The sequence below is a fragment of the Hippichthys cyanospilos genome, chromosome 7 (genome assembly GCF_059441005.1).
Source record: "Hippichthys cyanospilos isolate Australia breed blue-spotted pipefish chromosome 7, RoL_Hcya_1.0, whole genome shotgun sequence".
Classification (NCBI taxonomy): domain Eukaryota; kingdom Metazoa; phylum Chordata; class Actinopteri; order Syngnathiformes; family Syngnathidae; genus Hippichthys; species Hippichthys cyanospilos.
In genome coordinates this window covers 22,867,950-22,888,273 of record NC_142375.1, presented here as the reverse complement: position 1 = coordinate 22,888,273, position 20,324 = coordinate 22,867,950, and the positions used below count along the sequence as shown (strand labels likewise).

The 20,324-nt window shown below is 41.9% G+C and overlaps 3 protein-coding genes across 5 annotated transcripts in view; 2 read left to right on the top strand and 1 right to left on the bottom strand.

Annotated features, from left to right (window-relative positions):
• Nucleotides 1-1,388: 1,388 nt before the first annotated feature.
• anxa5b (annexin A5b) lies at nucleotides 1,389-8,528 on the bottom strand. The gene is made up of 13 exons (XM_088419853.1): nucleotides 8,389-8,528; nucleotides 8,212-8,260; nucleotides 5,574-5,658; nucleotides 4,458-4,552; nucleotides 4,141-4,254; nucleotides 3,464-3,554; nucleotides 3,311-3,390; nucleotides 3,120-3,170; nucleotides 2,873-2,966; nucleotides 2,709-2,804; nucleotides 2,532-2,590; nucleotides 2,353-2,475; nucleotides 1,389-1,670 (listed from the first exon to the last, which is right to left on the bottom strand). Exons 2-13 carry the CDS (start codon nucleotides 8,212-8,214, stop codon nucleotides 1,608-1,610), a joined length of 954 nt encoding a protein of 317 aa, XP_088275979.1. The 5' UTR covers nucleotides 8,215-8,260; nucleotides 8,389-8,528; the 3' UTR covers nucleotides 1,389-1,607.
• An 886-nt stretch (nucleotides 8,529-9,414) lies between these two features.
• Nucleotides 9,415-14,557, top strand: uchl1 (ubiquitin carboxyl-terminal esterase L1 (ubiquitin thiolesterase)). The gene is made up of 9 exons (XM_088419854.1): nucleotides 9,415-9,534; nucleotides 9,687-9,698; nucleotides 10,059-10,187; nucleotides 10,915-11,056; nucleotides 11,165-11,250; nucleotides 12,656-12,703; nucleotides 12,793-12,862; nucleotides 13,008-13,066; nucleotides 13,927-14,557. The coding sequence occupies exons 1-9, from the start codon at nucleotides 9,502-9,504 to the stop codon at nucleotides 14,008-14,010; spliced, it is 663 nt and encodes a 220-aa protein (XP_088275980.1). The 5' UTR covers nucleotides 9,415-9,501; the 3' UTR covers nucleotides 14,011-14,557.
• LOC148421633 (LIM and calponin homology domains-containing protein 1-like) overlaps nucleotides 14,486-20,324 on the top strand; it is a 28,539-nt gene continuing 22,700 nt past the window's right edge. For 2 of the 3 annotated variants that reach the window (XM_088419851.1, XM_088419852.1), the window contains exons 1-2: nucleotides 14,486-14,615; nucleotides 16,071-16,199. In XM_088419851.1, coding sequence (XP_088275977.1) covers nucleotides 16,104-16,199 — 96 coding nt within the window. In that variant the 5' untranslated portion in view covers nucleotides 14,486-14,615; nucleotides 16,071-16,103. Of the gene's footprint in view, nucleotides 14,616-15,910; nucleotides 15,991-16,070; nucleotides 16,200-20,324 lie in introns of those variants that run through there. The other variant, XM_088419850.1, reaches the window with a different exon arrangement.

The window sequence follows — 20,324 nt, the reverse complement described above, 5'->3', positions numbered from 1 at the left end:
CTTCAGGGTTCATGTGTGCGTCAAGACCAATTCTCGAAGGGGTTCGTTCAAATGAACTGCAATGTTTCTTTTCTGCCAGGAGAGGGCGCTAGCTGTTACGTACATCAAGCTCCCCAAATGAAGCCATTCTTCAAGCGATTGGCCCCTAGTTGCCCTCGAAAAGCTTCATTCGAGCATCACTAAAAATGCGCACGCATCAACCTTAAAATTGAAGTCTGATGAGCAATTGAAAGTTTCTGTTTGGCATTTAATTGGGCGTTTTTGTCTGCTTTCCGCATGCGCAGCGACTCCCGGATGGATTTACTTTGCATGGTAGCTTGGCGTAACGTCATCCTAATTTGCAAATCCATTTCAAACTCAAAAGGACCAGATCCACAAAGCCAAAGACGACAATCCAAAAGAGACGCGAAGTCGCGTCTCGTCAAGTCACAGTCGTGCAAACGAGTTCTATTCAAAGTACTTTGCACTTGCAAGTTTCCAATTCGTCAACTCAACGCAATTGGGAGTCGTACTCAAATTCATAAACAAACATACGGTTAGCACCACTAAATAGAAAAACAAATTTGTGTCTTTTCATAGCCCCTTCATCCCTTTATATATCCTCTTTTTTGTGATACCTTTTTTATTTTATTACAGCTAGGGCGGCAAAATTATGGCCAAAATATTAATCGCGATTATTTTGGTCAATATTGAAATCACGATTATTCATCAGGTTTGGTCAAACATGTCTATTTATTGGCTTTTTTTTTTCAAGCAGTATACAAACAAGGCTTCAAGGTTTGATGATTACAAATGATAACAAACTACAATGAATAAAAAAAAATTAAAACAAATTCATGGCAAAAACTTGGCACACACGGCAACTCGGCTAATTTACTTGAGGGCGAACTAATGAAAAAAATGAAGCCTACTTAGACCTAAGTACGAGTTATTTTTATGCAAGTTTAATCGGTGAGCAGTTAAAATGTTTCAGTCAGTTCAAACAGAATTTGTTCCAATTTTTTGCCAATGGGAATTTTCAAAATGGCTCTTAAATGACAGCTCGCACAGTATACATAAGGAATCAGGTGAGAAACTCTACACCATGGTAAATATTATATTAGGGTGAGAAAAGCAGAAGCTTTTGTCACGTAAACGTGTGGGAAACATTGCCCCCCTCTGGTAGGATGACAAAGTGCTTTATTTGGCATATATACACGGTAGCCGGCTTTTCAATTGCGAGGATCAGCTTAATTAATCACGGCAGCCAATATTGTGATTATTCAAATTCGATTAATTGTGCGGCCCCTAATTACGGCATACCTTTAGCACCGTTGCCCATTCGTCAATACTGTTCTTGTGCGTGACGCTCATACGGCGGATCCAAAGAACAACCACACAGCACACCATTTGATTGTACTTCACTGATTGAAAAGTTTATTATTGAGTCAATTGTCAAACACGTGCAAACAACGAAATGGGGCCGTTGGTAAAATTAGCGGACCGTCTGTTAATAAGCGGAGAGGATGCGATCAAAGATCGGCTATCAGCGTTTTCAAAAGTGCCCGGCTGCTCGTCCGTCGGCGTCACGTGCGACGCGTCTCCCGAAATGGCCGCCGTTGCCCTGGTCACGCGTCATCTCCGCCACAAAGAAGAAGTAAAGCCTTGCGGTAGTCGCCGCTAGTATCGCTCTACAAAAAAAAAAAAAAAAATCACACCCAACTCAGGATTTTTCATAATCATTACTTTTAAGATCCAAGTTTTAAGCTATAAACATCCAACAGTACCAATTTTGAAATATAAATGTATGATATGAAAATCTAATATTAGAATTCAAATACTAACATAGTGAGGTTAATTCATATTAAAAGGGAAAAATATAGTCCCGGGAGAATGAGTCATTTTATCAGAAATATTTACAAGTTCACCAAAATATGAAGACAATATTAAAGAACATGAATAAAGCCATAAATTCATTATAAAAAATTGTAAATATTAAAAGGGGAACTCAACCAAAAAATGTTCTTGCTATATGTTGTCTGAAAACGTCATTTGAAATAGTACTCTATTAACGCGATACGAATCAAGCGGCAAAATCCGTCTATTTATCGTATCTTAGGAGGCGGCCATTTTACCACATACTTTTGACTGAAAACGACATCTCAGTTGCTCAGGGCTCAACCAATCAGCTTGCGAATGTCACATGAGCAAACTCAGAAAGTAGGTGTGCCGTGATTGGTTGTTACCTGGGCAACTGCGATGACATTTTAATGCCAAAATGGCTGCCTCCTGAGATGGATATAAATGGGTGGATAATTCTGAGTTTAGACTTGTTGGGGGTGCACATATATATATTTTAGTGAACATGTGTACCATGATCATGGAATGGAGGGAACGGGCAAACATCCTTCTGAATTCTGCCCTGATGTCCAACAGGTCCACCTCGCTGCGAGTGACCATCACTCGGATCACAGTGTTGTCATCGGTTCCCGCGCCCTAAAATCACACAAACACTCGTAAACGTCCGTGCGTGCGTGCGTCGTTTGTCGTACCTTCATGGCGTAGTACAAAGTCTCTGCAAAATAGGCCGGGACGCTTCTGGCGCACTTGACTGCGAGGAAAGTGGAAGATCAAAATGTTACGAGGATAACCTCAAAACGATTCCAGGAACGGAAAACGAGGATAAGAGCGATAAAAGAATGAAAAACGGCGTCTTTGCGCTTCCCCACCGACTGCGAGCAGCAGCTCTCGGAGGCTTCCCGACGTCTCCCTCCTGATGCTCTCCTCCATCTCGTAGCCGGACAGTTTCATGTAGGCGTCAAACACTGTAAACGGGAGGCAACAAGAAAAGCCGCTTGACCGCGGAGCGGAAAGCGGCCTCGCGCCGGCTCACCTTTGCGGAGATGCTGGGCGCTGCGGTTCCCCAGGATGGTGACGAACGTCTGCTCGTCGGTTCCGAACTTGTGCTCGCCGGCCTTGAACAGGACCTGCGACGACAAAGGGGACTTTTTGAGAAAGAAATTGAAAAAAAAAATAGCCTCTAGATGGCGCTGGAACATCCATCCGTCCGTTATCTCTAGCCGCTTATCCCCGCGAGGGCCTATCCCTATCCCGGCCGAAACGGTATTCTCCACCCTTACCTCAGCGTCGGTCTGGATGTTTCCCTCCTGGATTCCCGTCTGCCTGTTGGCCTGTGTTGGACAAATGCAAATATAAATCTGCGCTATCCGTACGACTGCAAAATCAGCGCTACTAATGGGAGATCGTTTCCACGGTTCGACGTTCAAACGACTCCCGAGAGACAGGGCGAATAGTCGGACATGTCTTTGACCTGGAGCAGGATGACCAAAAGCCTCTTGAAGTGCCCCGACGTGTCTCCGGACACGTCCTCCTCCAGGTCGTCGTCGTACTCTGGTCAAAAGGTTTAGAAACGTAACATTTGACACCGTGTTCTACTTTTTACAGTCGCCGGGATTAACGTTACCTTGTCTGTAGGCAGCTACGATGTCCTTCACCTGCTGAGCGGTCCTGGAGGCCAGAATCTCCACCAGCACCTTCTCATCGGTGCCTGCCCCCTAGTGGTCAGGGGATGGTTGGGCCAAAGAACATACAGTAAGTGCTGCCTGCTGTTATTTTTTTTATTTTTAATAGTATTGATGATGTCAAACTAGCGGTACTGAGTAGTGACGGGCCAGGTACTACTGATGAAGACAATCCCGTAAAAAAACAGGTGTCAAACTCAAGGCCCGGGGGCCAAATCCGGCCCGCCACGTCATTTTATGCGGCCCGCGAAAGCAAATCATGTAAGTTTCCATGACCCTTGCTAAACTCAGTTCCAAAACTTTAGCTTGTCGTGTATAATGAAAAATAAAGTTGAGATTTTTTGTTTTGTTCTGTAATATAAACAGTAAATGAACAAACTAGAATGCTTTACTTCTGATTTCAAAACAACTGAGCCATTAATTTGTTGTGTACGTTAATAATACTATGAGATCATTTAAAATTGACTTGGTTTCCTCAACATATCGGCCCAATGAAGGAAGTTCTCGCTACAAAATGGCCCCCGACAAAAATGAGTTTGACACCCCTGCCGTAAAATGATCCTTTTTTTTTTTCCACAGTAATGATTTAGGGAAAATTATGACCTGGAAATGACCTTACCTTGACAGCATTGCGGAGTGACGTGACGTCATAGGCAAGGGGCGCGGTCATCAGGGCCACGATGAGAGTCTCAAATTTACCCCCGAGCTCCCCCTTCAGGTCTTGGATCAGATCCTAAAAAAAGGGAATGTGTGACATCTAAGTATAATTTTTTTAAAATCACTTTTTTGTCTTCAAAGCATATTTCTAAAAAGTATTCTTGCTTGGATTTACTAAGTTAACTCTTTCAGTCCCACGGACGAGAATTCTCGTCTTTTAAAACACAATGCTCAGAAATGCTAGGTTTCAAAGCGTCGGCGCGACGTGATTGGCCGCACCTTTCCGAAGAGCGTCTTGTAGGCGGCGGTGATCTGCTGGCGCTGGGCGTTGCTGCGGGACGTCAGCAGCTGCAAGATGGCCTCCTCGTCCGTGCCTGTGGCCACAACAAAGTACCCAGTATTACCTTGTCACCTATCGCATGTATAATTAAAAAAAAAAAAAAAACAGGATATACTCCAGTGAAACAAAACGAGGGAAAATGCAAGTACAGTGGACCCCCGTGTTACAACGTCCCCGACTTACGTTATTTTCATGTTGCGACCTGGAATACTGAGCTTTTTCATCCCCTCTTTATGACATTTTCCCGACACAAACAACTGTCACGACCCTAGGGGGTTGGCTGGATTTGTGTTGTCTTGCCTCCATCTGCTGTCATTTTTAGGTAATTGCCGTCTCACTGCTTCCATGCAACGCGCGACAACAACGCTGGTCTGCTACTGGTCGGCGTCTCCTCGCGGAGATGGCGGTCTGCTATTGGTCGGCCTCGCTCGTTTCAAAATGGCGGAAGGGTAAAGCTTTGCTCGATCGTGAGTGGTTACAAAACCGTATTTATAATGCATTTTACTGCTTGATTCAAAGTTGAAAGGGTTAGCCGTGGGTCCCAAGATTGCTAGCGATGTTAAAGAGAGAAGTCAGAAGATGATTTATAGGGAAATATGCTGGCGTTAACCCTTATTAGGGAATATGGGGATAACGAGCGCCACTCAAAGATAAATAAATCCTTTCTGTATTTTTTTTTAATTTATGATGTTTTCTGATTGTATACATGTATATTTGAATATGTATGTACAATTTGGATGTTTTCACCCGGGGTTCTAAATGCATTAGCTATTTAACAGGTTCGGATTGCCCGTCATACGGCGAATTCGCCGTACGACCCCAACCGCGGAACGGATTCATCTCGTAACGCGGGGGCCCTCAGTAGTTTATGACACAAGAGGCTTGCCCCGTCTCTGGCAGCTGCGCCTTATATTTACGATACGATACGATTACGATCTCACGGGCATAATTAAAGCGCATGTTTGCTCTGATGTTTGTCTAGCGAGCGAGCACGGACGTGGCCGCCAGGCCCACTGGGCGTCAGGTGACACGAGCGGGATAGGCGAGCGTCTTACCCAGGCCTTTCATGGCCTTGTACAGAACCTCGGCGTCGGCGCTGGCGTTGAAGTTGCCGCTGGCTTTGACAGTTCCTCGGCTGGCCTGCAACCACGACGCCATCAGTGATGAACAAATGAAAACTACTCATATGCGCCTATATATATATATATATATGTATATATACCACTTTAACAAAATATGCCTGATTACAAATTAGAGCGTGAGTACATAATGACTTGCAGATGTGCCATTCGCTCAATAGCGCAAACAAAACGGGCCTTGTTTGATGAAAAAGTCACAATTGTATCATTTGATAACGGCTAACTGGAGAAGAATGCGGCAGGGGAAAGGCAAACTGATCAATACGCCGAAAGGATCAAGGCGACGCGATAAGGATTTAACGTCCCCAAGCCTAACCCTAATGCGAATGACTCAATGGCAGAGAGATGTTTGCGGAGCAAAACCGCGGGAATGTCGCCGCGAATTTGACGCCAAATCATGCGGAGGCTCAGCAAAAAAAGGACAAGTGGGCATTTTGTGCTTTTCCAAGCAGGAGGAATTCCAAAATGTTCATGTGCTTCTTCTCAAAGACGAAATCTAATCAGAGTCAACGTGCCTCGACGGACAAAGATATTTGGACAAGGAACACAATGCGGATCGTTTGCACCGGAATGTTGGACGGCCATTTTGGAATGTTTTAAACAAGTGATTCACGTTGTCCGCCTCTGCCAAATCTTAGGCATTTTTATGAGATTGCAAAAAGATTATGCTTTCCTTTCCAAAAGTATTGGAACAGGGTCGATAACGGTTTGGGTGTCTTACTTTCTCTCGGTCTCGTTTTTTACTCGTGGACAAATTTTGGATTTTCGATGTTGGGGAGCCCACCGGTTCTTGGAAGCAAAACATGCAAAATCCAAAACTGAGCGTAAACACGCTACCTGTTCATTATGTTTGTTTGTTTTTAAATGAACACAAAAGACATTTTGACTGCTGATTGATTAGTATTTGCCTACGCGTAAATAATGCGCTTGGTTCGAAGTAAGCCTCGTCAGCTGTGTTGCCCTGTGTGCCAAGTTTTTGCCAGGTCTTGGTTGAAATGGTTTTATTCATTATTTCCTTGATTTATTTATTTGAGTTTATTATTCTTATTTGTAAGTATCAAGCCTTGAAGCCTTGCTCGTTTAAAAAAGGGCACAATAAACAGACATGTTTGACCAACCATGATGAATAATCGTGATTTCAATATCAATATCAATCGTGATTATTTTTTGGGATATAAGCGCGCAGCCGTGCAGATTTTAATTGGAAATACTGGCTGCCCGTTCCTATTGTTGCGATCTTTTGTTCTTTGTTTGAATAATATCACATGATCAAGTCTCTTCTCACATTTCAACCTCAAAAAAATAAATACGGTATCAGCATATATCATTCCGGCCAATTAGAGGACTCGACCAGTCCATAGGGATGCAATATCTATCTCATATCAGAAGTGATAAAGTTGCATTTCACTAAACAACATTCACTGTTTCGCGAGACAGTAATATTACATCAGCATTTGATATATACACTGCGAGGCAGACTCGTTTCCCACTAGTCCACCATGCTGCCGGTTGCCCGCACTGCTCTTTTGAAATTGGATCTGCCGGACGTCGATAATGTCTGGGGTTGCATTAATCGCCTCTTGGCCATTCCGCAAACACAAGCTCTGATGAAAAAGTTCCATTTTGATCTGTTTTCACTTTTGCCTGTACATTCTCCAGGGTCGGGTTGAAACCTGACTTTGAAAGAGTGGGCTTCTCCTCAAAATGTTGACCTTACCACCGTCTTATCGCCTCTACCCCTTTTGTTTAGAGACTATCCTGTCGCCGTGGAAACGCTACAAGGGAAGTCCCCGGCTCACCACAGATGGCAACCGCGCCGTTTAAATGACGATGTAGCGGCTCCACCCTGACTTTGTGGAAAATGGATGCTTCTCCTTTAAGAGGTTCGGGTTGGGGGGGTGGTTTGTACTCTTGACTGGAAAAAGGCTGTTTTACTACATACGGACAGACAGATGGACACACCGCACCCAAATGAAGAAAAGCCTTCATGACTCACTCAAAACAAACCCCCCCCCCCCCCTCCCCCCCTCCCAAAAAAAGAAGCACATTTTACAACCATAGGACACTTCATCATCTTTGAACTAGTTACCTTCGGACCTAGTATGAACTTTTCACCTGGGTGGGGAACCTTTTTTCGACTCAATTTGTTACAAAATGTTGAACATCTTACCAAACATTTTCTGATATTTGAAGGTCTTTGGATGAAATGTCCTGGGCATCCCTGCTTTAAAGCTATCAAACACATCTGTGTGCTACAAAATGATCCATTATCTTATCGAAATCGCACCTGTGAAGCCGATGAGTGTTAAATTGGTGTTTATACAGCGCTAAGTGTGCAAGGGGAGATGGAGGAAGGCAGCTCAAGTGTTATGTAATTCAGAAAAAATGTGGGCGTTTTGGGTTTTCTTGATTTTTTTTTTTTTTACTATCATGAGTCATGCATTTGCATAAATAACGGATCTTGCCTGTTTCACGCGAAGATCACTTTTTAGCACTAACACAATTTAGTTTTTAACGGTGTGTAAAGAAGGAGGAAAGCATTTAAGTGACTCACCATTTTGACTGGAGCTGGCTGCTTTTTTTTTTTCCTTGGAGAAAAAGTTCTGCCCAAAAGCGGAAACAAAAGAAGGAAGAAAAAAAAAAGAGTAACGAATTTAAACTTTAGCAAAACCCTCGCAAAGTTCCTACACCAAGTCACGGTGTTACCTGCCGAAGCTGAGCGACGACTTACCGCAAATTTGCAGCTGTCACACCCGGTGAGTGCACAGAGAGAAGCGGTGAGAGAGGACGAGAAGGACAAGAAGGACGAAAGTCTGAAATCCGCTCGGAAAAACTCTTCTGGGCGTGTGAGTGGACGCGCCACACCCCGGTGAGCGCAAGTCATCTTGGGAGATGTAGTTTTCCTTAACCCTTCTACAACCGTGGACGAGCACAAGGTACCTTGGGAGATGTCGTTTTTTTTCACTCAGGACGCGAAAGACGCGAAAATGAAGCCGAAATGCAGAAGTTGCCACTTGCTGATTCCCGGCTTATATCTTTATGAAGCTTCTAGCTTGTTTGGCATCCAGCAGAATTTATTTCCACTGCCTCCATATTGTCATTAATATCTAATGGAGGGAGGAGGCGGATTTCCTTTCACGGCTTTATCGTTTTGGCAAGGCGTGCACACTCGATGGGCCTTCAATCTAACGCGAGTGTCTGCTTTTGGCAAATCTGCCATGCATAACAAATTTGTGTGTCTATTACAAATTGCAACTCTCTCTAAATTTGGCGGAATTGCAAAGCAAAAAACGAAGATTTAGGGTCATAGATTATAGCAATAAAACAGGGACACTCAACCGCAATGGACAAGATATGCATGCATAAGCAGCGAAACCTTTTTTAAACAACAACAAGTTAATACTCAAATAATTGTTTTGAGGTCTGAGTTTTACTTTTACTTGATATTCTACTTTATTTTACTTCAAAATACAAAGTCAATGCATGGTTGAACTTTAATCAAGCATGATAAGCTGCTCCGTGTCATTGTGTGTTTTGCTTCTCATTGGTTTGTCCCACATTTCTAGAAAGAACGCAGTTTTACTTATTTAATCTTATCGTCTTTATACCAAAACATACATGTTCAACTTCTTCTGTCATTCGCTGTCTTAATGTTTGACTAAACAAATCAAAATACTAAATTAAATCCACCAGTGACCGACATGATCGAGATAAACTGGCGTGAGACTACCCCTCTAGAATTCTCTTGAATGGTACGGCCCATGTCTTATAAAAAGCGCCGATTTCGTCGATGCCGTAAAAATTATAAAGTTATCTCGATTAAAGCTTTGCAAGAATTGCCAAGATGGAGTGGACTCCGATGGAAATCAACCCCGAGGTGAATTAAAATAACCTAGACGACCTTTAGCTTTAAAGCGAAAGTGGAATAATTTGTCTTTTTTTTTTTTCTTGTGTGTGTGTGTGTGTGTGTGTGTGTGTGTGTGTGTGTGTGTGTGTGTGTGTGTGTGTGTGTGTGTGTTGTGCCGACAGGTGCTGAACAAGGTGGGTCACTAAACTTAAAAAAAAAAAAAAAAAAAAAAAAACGATGAGTCACGGCGTTCAAATCTCAGGCAAGTTTTGGAAATACCTCTCAAGAGGCCAACTTAGAAAGAATAGACCCATTCGTCGACGTTATAACGCCAGCACAACAGTTAATGGCGTGAAAATGATTGAAAATGTAGAATTTATTCTTTTATGATCGGATTTTTATAAAGTGAGACGCAACAGCATCCTTCCTCGTGGATGGGTTAGCTTGTCGGCTAATGATGGGTGTGGTCTGTCTGGACCAGCTAGCATTTCCCCTTCAAGCAGCTCAGCTCGCCTCTGCATGGCTGTTACGTCTTTTTATTCTATTTTCACCAGTTGATGAGTAAAGTCGGCGTGGAGGAAGGCTGGCGTTTCGTGGACGTCCTCGGCTTGGAGGCCGAGCAGCTGTCTGCCGTCCCTAAGCCGTGTTGTGCCCTCATGCTGCTCTTCCCCATCACCAAAGAGGTAATTTAGGGATGAGATGAGCCAAGAACTGGGTTACACAAAAAATTGTTTTTTTTTGGGGGGGGGGGGGGGGGGGGGTGGAGGGGACTGGGGTGTGGCAGTTATCTACACAGGTCTCATGCCCCTGCGGTTTGTTGGTGCTGAGTTTGCAGAGGTAGCGGATGCTGTTTGCAATAGAGATGACTCATCAGTTGATGTAGGGACCAAAGGGCTTTAGGGATCAAGGCTAGACACAATGAAAGACCCCCCCCCCCCCCCCCCCCCCCCCACACACACACACACCACCACCACAAACACACACACACCCCGGAAAAGTTAGCAGACTGTATAATCACTTTAATCGTAGTGTCTCATTAACTCCTCCTCTGCATTAGGCCTCGTTGGTCCAGCTCCACAGCATAATTTATTTTGAATCTGATTACATTTGATCTTACCTCACTATTACACACACACACACACACATATATATAAATTAAAGCTCCACAAGCTACTGTGAAATTAAAGTGCACTGATAGTTTGTCTATTTTTATTGGTCAAATATTTTTCCATAGGCAGACATGTGTAAATTTAACAATACAGAAATTGCTATTGTTGGAACTGTGGTCATGATTTGCAAAAAAAGGCTTTTATTGGTTGGTGGGTTTGCTTGTTTTTGTTATTGTTGCTCATTTATTATGCCATGGCCAGGCTTTTATTTTTTTCTTTATTTTTTTATTGTGTGGCTCAGCATGACTCTTTCAGACAAAAGCAGGCCGACAAAGTGATGCGGGACTCGGACGCTTACTTCCTGAAGCAGACTGCCGGCAATTCCTGCGGCACTATCGCCTTGCTGCACGCGCTGGGAAACAACCAAAGCAAACTCACCTTTGGTAACGTGCATTTACACTTAAACACCCTTTACCATGCCTGCGCCCCAAGCGTTACAGGAAACGAACCCCACACATTTAACACCCGCTCTCTTGACTTGTTATTCTCAGAGAGCGCTTCTGTGTTAAAGAAGTTTCTGGATGAAACTGCCAAGATGTCTGCCGAGGAGCGTGCCAAACATCTGGACAAGAACAAGGTGAGCAAAAAGCAACAACACAGTGCATGTTAAGTTTCATCTTCTAACATACTTGTATCTAACTCATTAAGAAATAGGGATGTTTCATACAACTTTATTCAGCACTATAGCAGTATTAGTACTTTGAATAATTACGATACAAAGTACCCTTTAAAAAAACGCCTTTTAAAGCAAAACCTACACATTTCAATATCGTCTTTTCCTTGAATAATGGTTCAAAAAAACGAACTAAATAGATTTTGTTTGTTTTGAATGACAGGTCATGAAATAATTAAGCACGTGGATTTATGTTAAAAAAAGTGACAGCAGTGCAGGGTTTCTTTAAAAAAAAACTGCACTAAAGGGCAAACAGTTATAATATCAACAACTGAATTGATTAGGTGGCGAATTGATCAGTCAGGCACTACTAAATACTTAGGGAAAAGAAATGCATGATATCGTTTTTGAAGTTCAGCCTTCTACATGCTGCTTTTTAAATGTTGGTCCTCATGATGGCACTTGGAGACCTAAATATTCAATTTTATATTATGTTGACTGAAACGGGTGTTTTCATATGTAAATAAGGTGAATGTCCACTAGAGGGAACCAAAGTCCACTAAACAATCTTCTTTATTTTTCCAGCTTGTTCTGGTATACAACAAAATTTAAGGTTCTGCATGGTTTATTTCAGTGGTTCTCAAAGTGGAGTCCGTGGTCTGACCGCAGGGGGTTTGGGGCGTTTTGTTTCTGATATGGTTTGTCTTTTAACAGTTACAGATTTGTGCCTTGTTTGGCTTAGTATTTGTTTTTTGGCGCCGCCTCTGGCCGCTGTTCATACTGCATTGATAGTGTGCTGTCAGGCTACCTTGATGGAAGCCATTGCAACGTCCAGGGAGGACAGAACATTGGGTTATTAATAAAAAAATACCTACATGTTCATTTAATTTCATATTAAATTGTGAACGTATTCATGACTTCAGTAAAGCAGTCAATTCAACCAGTTTAATATGTAAGAATGTTATTTTGAAATTTGTCAAAATACGTTTTGTGTCTACAATTGGTTGCTAATGAGGCGAGGAAGCCAGCAAAGTTAAAGCGGCATTTTATTTTATAACGCTGTTTTGACGAAATAAGGCAGCAACCTTTTTGGGCCAAACTCACCCAGTGTGTTATAAGGAGATGTGCGATTTACAACTTGGATTTTCTAAACTTAAGTATAGCTGAAAAGTAACAAATATATTCGTTGTTGCTGAATAAAAAGGGCACTTATGGTCGGCTGAAATATTATTGTCTTATTTCCTTAAACATTTGCAATTGGGCTCATTGGAAAATGTGTTTAGTGAAAGGGGTCTCTGACTCTTAAGAAGTTTGCGAACCCTTGATTTATGTTATTATTAAGATTTTAATACTTAGACCTTATGTCCAGGCAATCCACGACGCTCATAATGAGGTTGCTGCACAAGGGCAATGTAGGGTAAGTTGACTTGGACACTTTTTTTTTGGGGGGGGGGGGGGTTATGATCATTCATACAATTAAGTATACCCTTTACAAAATTTCCACAGCCAGAAGCAGATAAGGTCAACTTCCATTTTATTGCCTTTGTCAACGTGAACGGACAACTCCTTGAATTTGGTGAGAGAAATGCACTTAGAGGATATATAGAACATGATTTGCAAAAAATAAATAAATTCTAGATTTTTTTTATTTTTTTACTTTGCAAATATGATGCACTTTTGTGGTCGTGTATGACGTTTTGATTGTCTCTTTTGCTGCTAAGACGGGAAGATGAACGGGCCCCTGAACCACGGACCAACCAAAGATGACACTCTGGTAACGGTATGAAAACGGTTTGTTACTACTACACAACTCAAGGGGGAAAAAAATCAGTCAAATGAGCAACAGGTCTCAATCTTGGCCCTGTGACAGAAATGATAACTGCAATGTGGACCATGATAAAAAAAAGAGTTTAGCAAAATGAGGTTCTAAGAATGGCTCAAAGTGATCAGTATTTCTCAAATAGTGGGGCGGGGGCCAATGCCAGGTATGCGCTTGGGTTTTTTCTGGTTAGACAGTTAACTTTTGTAGAAATTGTAAAAAAAAAAAAAACTTTTTTTGCTTGTCAATGTTAAAGGATAGTTTTAGGTTTATTTCTACATTTTTTTAAACTAGATAATTTTACTTATGGTCAGTGTGTGGGGGGAGTTCTCTGGGGTAGGCTTTGCAAAATAATTGAAGTACTGAAGTAAATACCTTTTTTTTTTAATTAGATACTAAATTTATTTAAGTACTAAACTAAGGAATTTATATATATACATATTTAAGTAGACTCAGGTAATCAAGGACTGAAGTATAACTTTAGTACTTTATTACCTTGAGTAATTTTTTTGACTTTTTAGTCAAGCTATTTTCAGACCCTACTTTGAGGTACGGAAATAATAAAGTCCTAATTTGTCTCCACCTTTAAAAGAATGCCTTGACGTAGCAGATTTAGTGCTTCGGTGTTTAGGTGAGGTATATCTGAAATTAAAAAATAAATAAATAAAGTGGCCCTTACATCTATTTTTCTGTATGTGGCACTCAGAGGAAATTGTTTGGATATCGCTGGGCTCTGGTCTTGAAAAATGTAAGTGTATATTTTTGATCAAGTAAATATTTCTCATACATTTGCAATCCCCCTTGCACCGATTCCCATCCAGGATGCAGCCAAAGTGTGCCGAGGCTTTGTGGAGCGAGGATTGGGCGAAGTTCGCTTCTCCGCCGTGGCTTTGTGCCGCGGTTAAATTCCCTTCCTGGAGTGAACGCCACAAACGCGTGTCTCAACAATTTTTTTTGTGGACACGGCCAAGCAAGTATTGTGTTCACTCGTCACATACATAGGTTATACGCATCTCGTGAACCGTCAGCACAACTGTTCTAGGCAAGTAGAAAGCATTATTTTCATTCTCTTTTAGATGTGAACAAATTTGGCTGCTTTTTTTTCCCCCCCGCCTTTTTTTGCACAAGCACTTGTCTTTTTGTACGTTTTTGTCGGGCTTGAATGCATTGCGACCAAGGAGTAAGCAAATAGGACCCCGTGGTGAACACACACACACACACACACACTGGAAATCTATAGATGCCTCTTGCTGCTAATCGGTTGAAATATGATGTTCCTCGCAGCCTCAATGTAGCTTTAAGAATGTTAGTTCACATAGTGGACTTAATTTGAAGAGTGAGTTAAATTAGTTTGCTTTACTTTGCACAGGTAGAGTTGTGTGCGTGTTTTGCAGTGTTTTGCACTGTCGGCGTGCCTGTTACTGACACTAATAAAGTGCTTTTGATGTGTGACGCTGCTGCAAGTGATTCTACGGTCGACGCACAACGCTGAATTACCACTTAAATTACGGTAACACAATTTCTACATTTACGGAAAACTACCTCTAGTGCTATTGATTTTACAATTACAAAATACACTATAGAATTCTAAATAAACTTTTAAACTATTTTGTTACTGTAAAATCAACAGTATTAAATGTTTTTACTGTTTTTTTTTTGTTCTGTTTTGTTTTTTACTACTGTAATGGGAAAATAGAATACATAAAATATTAACTTTTTACTGCTGGAAGTAGAGAAATAATGGGAACAATCCACTTAAATTTGCTGTTAAAAGGCATTAATACACAATTTAATTTATGCCGTAGGTTGACATTACTTTTCAAAACACTTTCATGACACTTTTTAAGTCGTAGGTACTGTTGCACACTTGGATTAAATGAAGAAAAATACAGCGTGGGTAACCAAAATAAACAGAAAATGAATACCTGACATTCCAATTGAATTTTTGTCTACAGTATAAAACAAAATAAACAGAACAGGCCTGGATGAGAACGATTTCTCGAGGTCAATTCAAAAACCTAATGTCTTTGATCACTAAGATATTTTTAGGGAGTTATGAGGTTGGTAGTTTCTTTACATGACTACTGTATGTCCCTCGGAACCCCAACTGGCCTAAACGCCAAACGCTGATCGACACATTTTAATGGAAAAGGAATCGAGCATCAACCACCTGTTCATAGCTATCTTAGATGTGTCGCTTGATGACAAAAAATGACATCACAGATGCTCAGGTAACAACCAATCACGGCACAGCTGTTTGGTCACATGATGTGTACAAACTGGTCCGTGCTTCATCGTGGTGATTGACCCCCGAGATTTTGCTTTTTTCCCCCAATTAAGTTTAAAAAAAATATAGATATACAGTATATATATATATATATATATATATATATATATATATAATTGTGTGTGTATATGTATGTATATATATGTATGTATGTATATATGTATGTATATATATATATATATATATATATATATATATGTATATGTATATATATGTATATGTATATATATGTATATGTATATATATGTATATATATGTATATGTATATATATGTATATGTATATGCAGTATATATATATATATATATTTCTGTCCGATCCGAATGAGGAAACTATAACAAGATAAATTGTGAGGTCAACCTGCAATGGTCACGAGTGAAAATCCGCAATAAAGTGAATAAAACGAAGCCGCACCAACCACGGTGTAACAAGACTGCTCGTCTGCGCCCCCTCCCCGCGCACAGGGCAGATTCCTGCGTGCGCGTCCCCGTCACCCCTGCGCGCGCCCACAGCGCTGTTGGCGGAGGACCGAGTCCATCCGCCACAGCGCGCGCACGCCTCCATTCTCTTTATTAGTGGCTTCGCGCTGGGTCGTCGCGGTAGGCTACCGGTCCGGTCCGGCCCTCAAGTACCGTCCCCGCGTGGCACAGGACCGCAATCTCATCGCAATCCGCCACAGGAGGTCCCACGCACGGAACGGCCTGTCCTGGAAATGGCCAGCCCGCCTGCGGATCGCGACGTCCGGCCGGAGTCGACGGAGGAGAGTCGCCCCGAGCCCGCCTGTCTGGAGGCGCAAAAATGGATCGAGGTAAGCGGACTCGACACGAACCTTCGCTGGGGGGGGGGGGGGGGGGGGACTCCGAGTGGGGCGGGGAGCCGGCTCGCGGATATAAATAAATAGCCAGTGTACCGGTTCACCGTCACCTGTTCCGTGGGGAGGGTGCGTTCACGTGTCTTGTTACTGCACGAAAAGTTGCCATCCTCTCAGTACGACTCCCACGCGGATTAAACGGACGCGTGTTTTTTTTTTCCCCACTGCGTGTTTATTCCACGCCGTGAGCAGGAACGCCCCCTTATTCCACGGTGGTTGCCATGGTGATGAAACCGGGCCAACGTTAACGCACCAGCAGCATTCGATGATGACGATGATGGGATGAGATTATCATGCGCTTCATCCTCTTTGATTCCCGCTTTATAAATATATATTTATAAACCCACCGGTGAATCATGATTGTATGACCCATTTTGGGGAAAATATTAGTTGCTGTAGTCTCTCGGGCATTCGATATTCTCATAGTCTGTGATGTTTGTTGTACCAACACTGACAATCTAATCTTAGTTAGCACACTTGAATGGCGATGACATAAATACGTTAGCCAAACTGCGGAGCTATTTTACATCGGAGTTTGATTTTCGGCCGTTTTCGGCAGGTATTTCTTGAAATCTCTGGAAGATTTACAGCAGGGATGGCTAAACTGCGGGGCAGGGGCCATCTGTGGCCCCAATTTGACCATTTTGGTCAGGTGTTTCTCGAATTCTCCAGAAGATGGACGGTAGGGGTGGCTAAACCGAGGCACGGGGGCCATCTGCGGCCCGTCGTTCACATTTTGGAGGGCTTTTTCTACATGTGCAAACGAAATCACTGATAACATTTCTGATTGTAACACTGCGGTGAATAAGTGAATGCATTTTTTACAAGCAAAAATGTTTTGCTCCAATTTGGGTGCATATTGTGAACAAATCGCACGAAATATTTTCAAGTTACTTCTATCATAATCTCACGACAGATTTTTTTTGTTTTGCTTTGCTTCTGAATTTACCTGTGTCTACGGGGTCTTTGACCACCCCAAATTTGTGTCATATCCTAAATTATTTACGATACAAAAAGCTGTTCGGGCTAAAGGCGTATTAAAAAAATGCTATTATGTAAACTCCAGGCAAGTGCTTGATTTTGCTGTGATTAACAAATAATTTAAAAAAAACAATGAGCCTTGCATCTTTTAATATTTCCGTACGTGGTCCTCGGAGGGAAACGTTTAAATTTGTTTAAACAATTTAAATTTGTTGGATGTAAGTAACATTTACAACATGGCTACATTGGACATTAGTCAAGGGAATGTCTCCCGCCGTACGGCTTTGTTGTCTTCAGCTTTGGAATTGTGCAGGTTTATTTTCAGCGCGGTCCAAGTTGCTTCTATTTACAGAGCCCTTGTTTATTTATTTTTTTACACTCACAGGTGGCAATGATTCAGTGTATGGTTCGTGTAACGGTATTTTAAACGTGCATGTGTGGATGAGACACTCCTCAGACACGCCTAGCTTGAGTGACAGCGGTCGCCACGGCAACACAGCATAGGCAGACTCTCAGGTGTCAGTCTTGCTCGGTAAAGGGAAAAGTGGGGCGTCACGTGACTCCCGCTCACCAGGAAGGGAGGCAAAAAAGCTGAAACTTATTTGATGCAAATCAGTGATGAAGTTTCACCCCAGTCCTCTAGGGGTGATGGTGAGGCTTTATCTGTTGAATCTGATAGGTCACTGTCCCACTCCGTACCAAGTATGCAAGAAATTTAAGACCTTGATTTTCCTAAAAAGTATTTATTAAATTAATTCAATACGTAAATGGGTTTAGGAATTTGCAGGAGTTTTTGTCGCCAAGTCCGTGTGATATTTATTGCCTATAAGCTAACTTAAAGTATATATAATGTATTTTTTTAATCAATATTTTCAGTCGTTTTTTCTAATTACAAAACACAGAACCATTTTTAAATCCATTTTTTCGCATGGTATTTGGCGTAGGTCTTATTTAGGGTACGATTACACATTTACAGATAAGACACTCCTTTGACAGCATAAAGCCATTAAGAAAATGTTGATTAAGTGTGTGTGTGTGGTTCAACCCACAAATCCCAGCCATGCCACACACACGCAAATGCGGCAAACGTGCGCGCCAGATGTCGCGACCGACAGATTAACCGAGACAGCGCCAGGCGTCTGCAATCACAGAGAAATAAATAACTAAAACGCCGCTTCTCCCTGCGTCCACAAACAGCGCACGGTGAGGGAAGATATCCCAAAAATGGTCACGCACTTCTACTGTGTTTTTTAGGATCAAATTTGCCTCACACACTGTCGTGTAATTTACGGTGAAAGTTCCGGATCCATTAAGTAACGCTAAGTGATATGGCTAAAATATAAAATCGAGATTTTTTTTTTTTTCAATTCAAAATTTTGAATTGGATTTACAAAAATCCTGTGCAAAATCTTCACATAAAAATAACACATAAGGTAAAGATGCACCCACAAAAATTTTACAGAAAATAATTTTCGTCAGGTACCGGCCGCACTGGACTATACTGTAAGCCGCAGGTTGTGACGTAAGATATTTACGCAGAAAAATGGCACATGGAATTTTGAAATGGTTGTTTTTATTTATTGAACATACATGCACGTATGGAAATGAGAGCAGCACCAAAATATTTTCAACATAACACAGACACACTCGAAATGTGAGAATACCGCACCAACGCAACAGTAACACACTTGATTGCGTTTCGTAGTGTAGAGCTCCTCCCCGTGTCGACTGATATGGCATTTCAAAACTCAAACTCAATACTTTGATTGCGTCTTCTTCTGTCTCGGTTTGTTTACCATGAGATTGCCTCCTGCTGGCTAGTAGGAAAAAATTCCACACGGGGTTCAAACGGTGAGAAAAAAGTACCGGATTATGGTCTGCGATTTACAATACTATTCGGTTTTAACATAAAGTTAGCAATGCGTTCATAGTTTGTTAAAAAATTGCTCAAAATTATTCATTTGAATTGTGCGTTTATAATTCATGTCTGCATATGAGCTTTTGGTCCTTCGGTGAAAAGCTATTTTGTGGATTTTTTTTTTTCCGTATAAGAAGATATCTTCTGTTATATTACATTATATTACGTCAAAGGGAACCAGCGCGTCTGGTGGAAATAGGGTGTGTGTAACATGGCCTTGGAGAGGGCATTCACGCCAGCCTCTGAAACCAAGCGAAAGGTCTTGAGGGTATTTCAGCGCCAGTCGCCGAAATCCGAGCCCCCGCGGGCCTCATGGCGAATGACTCCGCTGTGACGCCTTGAATGGCAGCAGCAGCTAGCTTTTAAACCCATGATGCGCGTGCATGTAAGGGGCAGTCCCAGAAGTAGGCCAAAGTAGCTTTGCGTGTGTCTTGTGCGCTGCAGTGTTGCACAAAATCACTAGCTGTAGCGCAGCAGATTATGTCATTCATGAGTCTGTTTTTTTCCCAGCTGTCAAACTGTCATCCGTCATTTTACAAGCCAGATGAAATTGAGGGCGAAATTGGACTTTTATTGTTTTTTTCCTGGTCCGTTGTTTGTCAGGCGCTGGTCTACTTCTGTCTGCATTCTAATACTAATTATTTTTTTCTGTTTTTGTACATATACTTAAAGTTAATACCATGTCTGTGGTTCTACAGTTCTGCAATTCAAACACAACACAGTAATATGTGTTAACACGAAACAAAACAAAGCCAGCCAAGGGGTTTAATCCACCATCTTATTTATTAACCCACATCTCATTTTGCAGAGAATGCAAGATGGGCCGAGAGCGCAATTGGCAATCATGTCCAATGGATGGCGTTATCGTGCTGTTCATGATACTCAAATGGTGGATGTCGGTTCTCATTTATAACTGCCTGCCCTACAACTATAGAAGACGGCTTCCTTAACATTTGTCTAAATTTCATGTCACAAACATCATTTTCTTGGAAAAATTTTCTTCTGAAGTTGTTACCAGCAGCGTAAAATAGCTGAATTTGTCTTTCTTTATCAACTGTTGGTCCAGACTCCCGATAGTTCTTGGCACGAAAAGAGTTAACTTAAGTGACTCTAAAATGTCACCAAAGCTATCATAGCTTCTAGCTTGTCCATGTTCTTCTCTA

Bases quoted from the DNA above. Each gene is read 5' to 3' on its own strand.
- anxa5b (XM_088419853.1), bottom strand. The intron at 2,805-2,872 runs GTGAGCCGGCGC...TCCCGTTTACAG, and splicing joins CGCCCAGCATCTCCGCAAAG to TGTTTGACGCCTACATGAAA. The intron at 1,671-2,352 runs GTACACATGTTC...TTTTTTTTGTAG, and splicing joins CCCTCCATTCCATGATCATG to AGCGATACTAGCGGCGACTA.
- uchl1 (XM_088419854.1), top strand. From the start codon at position 9,502: ATGGAGTGGACTCCGATGGAAATCAACCCCGAG. The intron at 11,057-11,164 runs GTAACGTGCATT...TGTTATTCTCAG, and splicing joins CCAAAGCAAACTCACCTTTG to AGAGCGCTTCTGTGTTAAAG. The intron at 11,251-12,655 runs GTGAGCAAAAAG...CCTTATGTCCAG, and splicing joins AACATCTGGACAAGAACAAG to GCAATCCACGACGCTCATAA.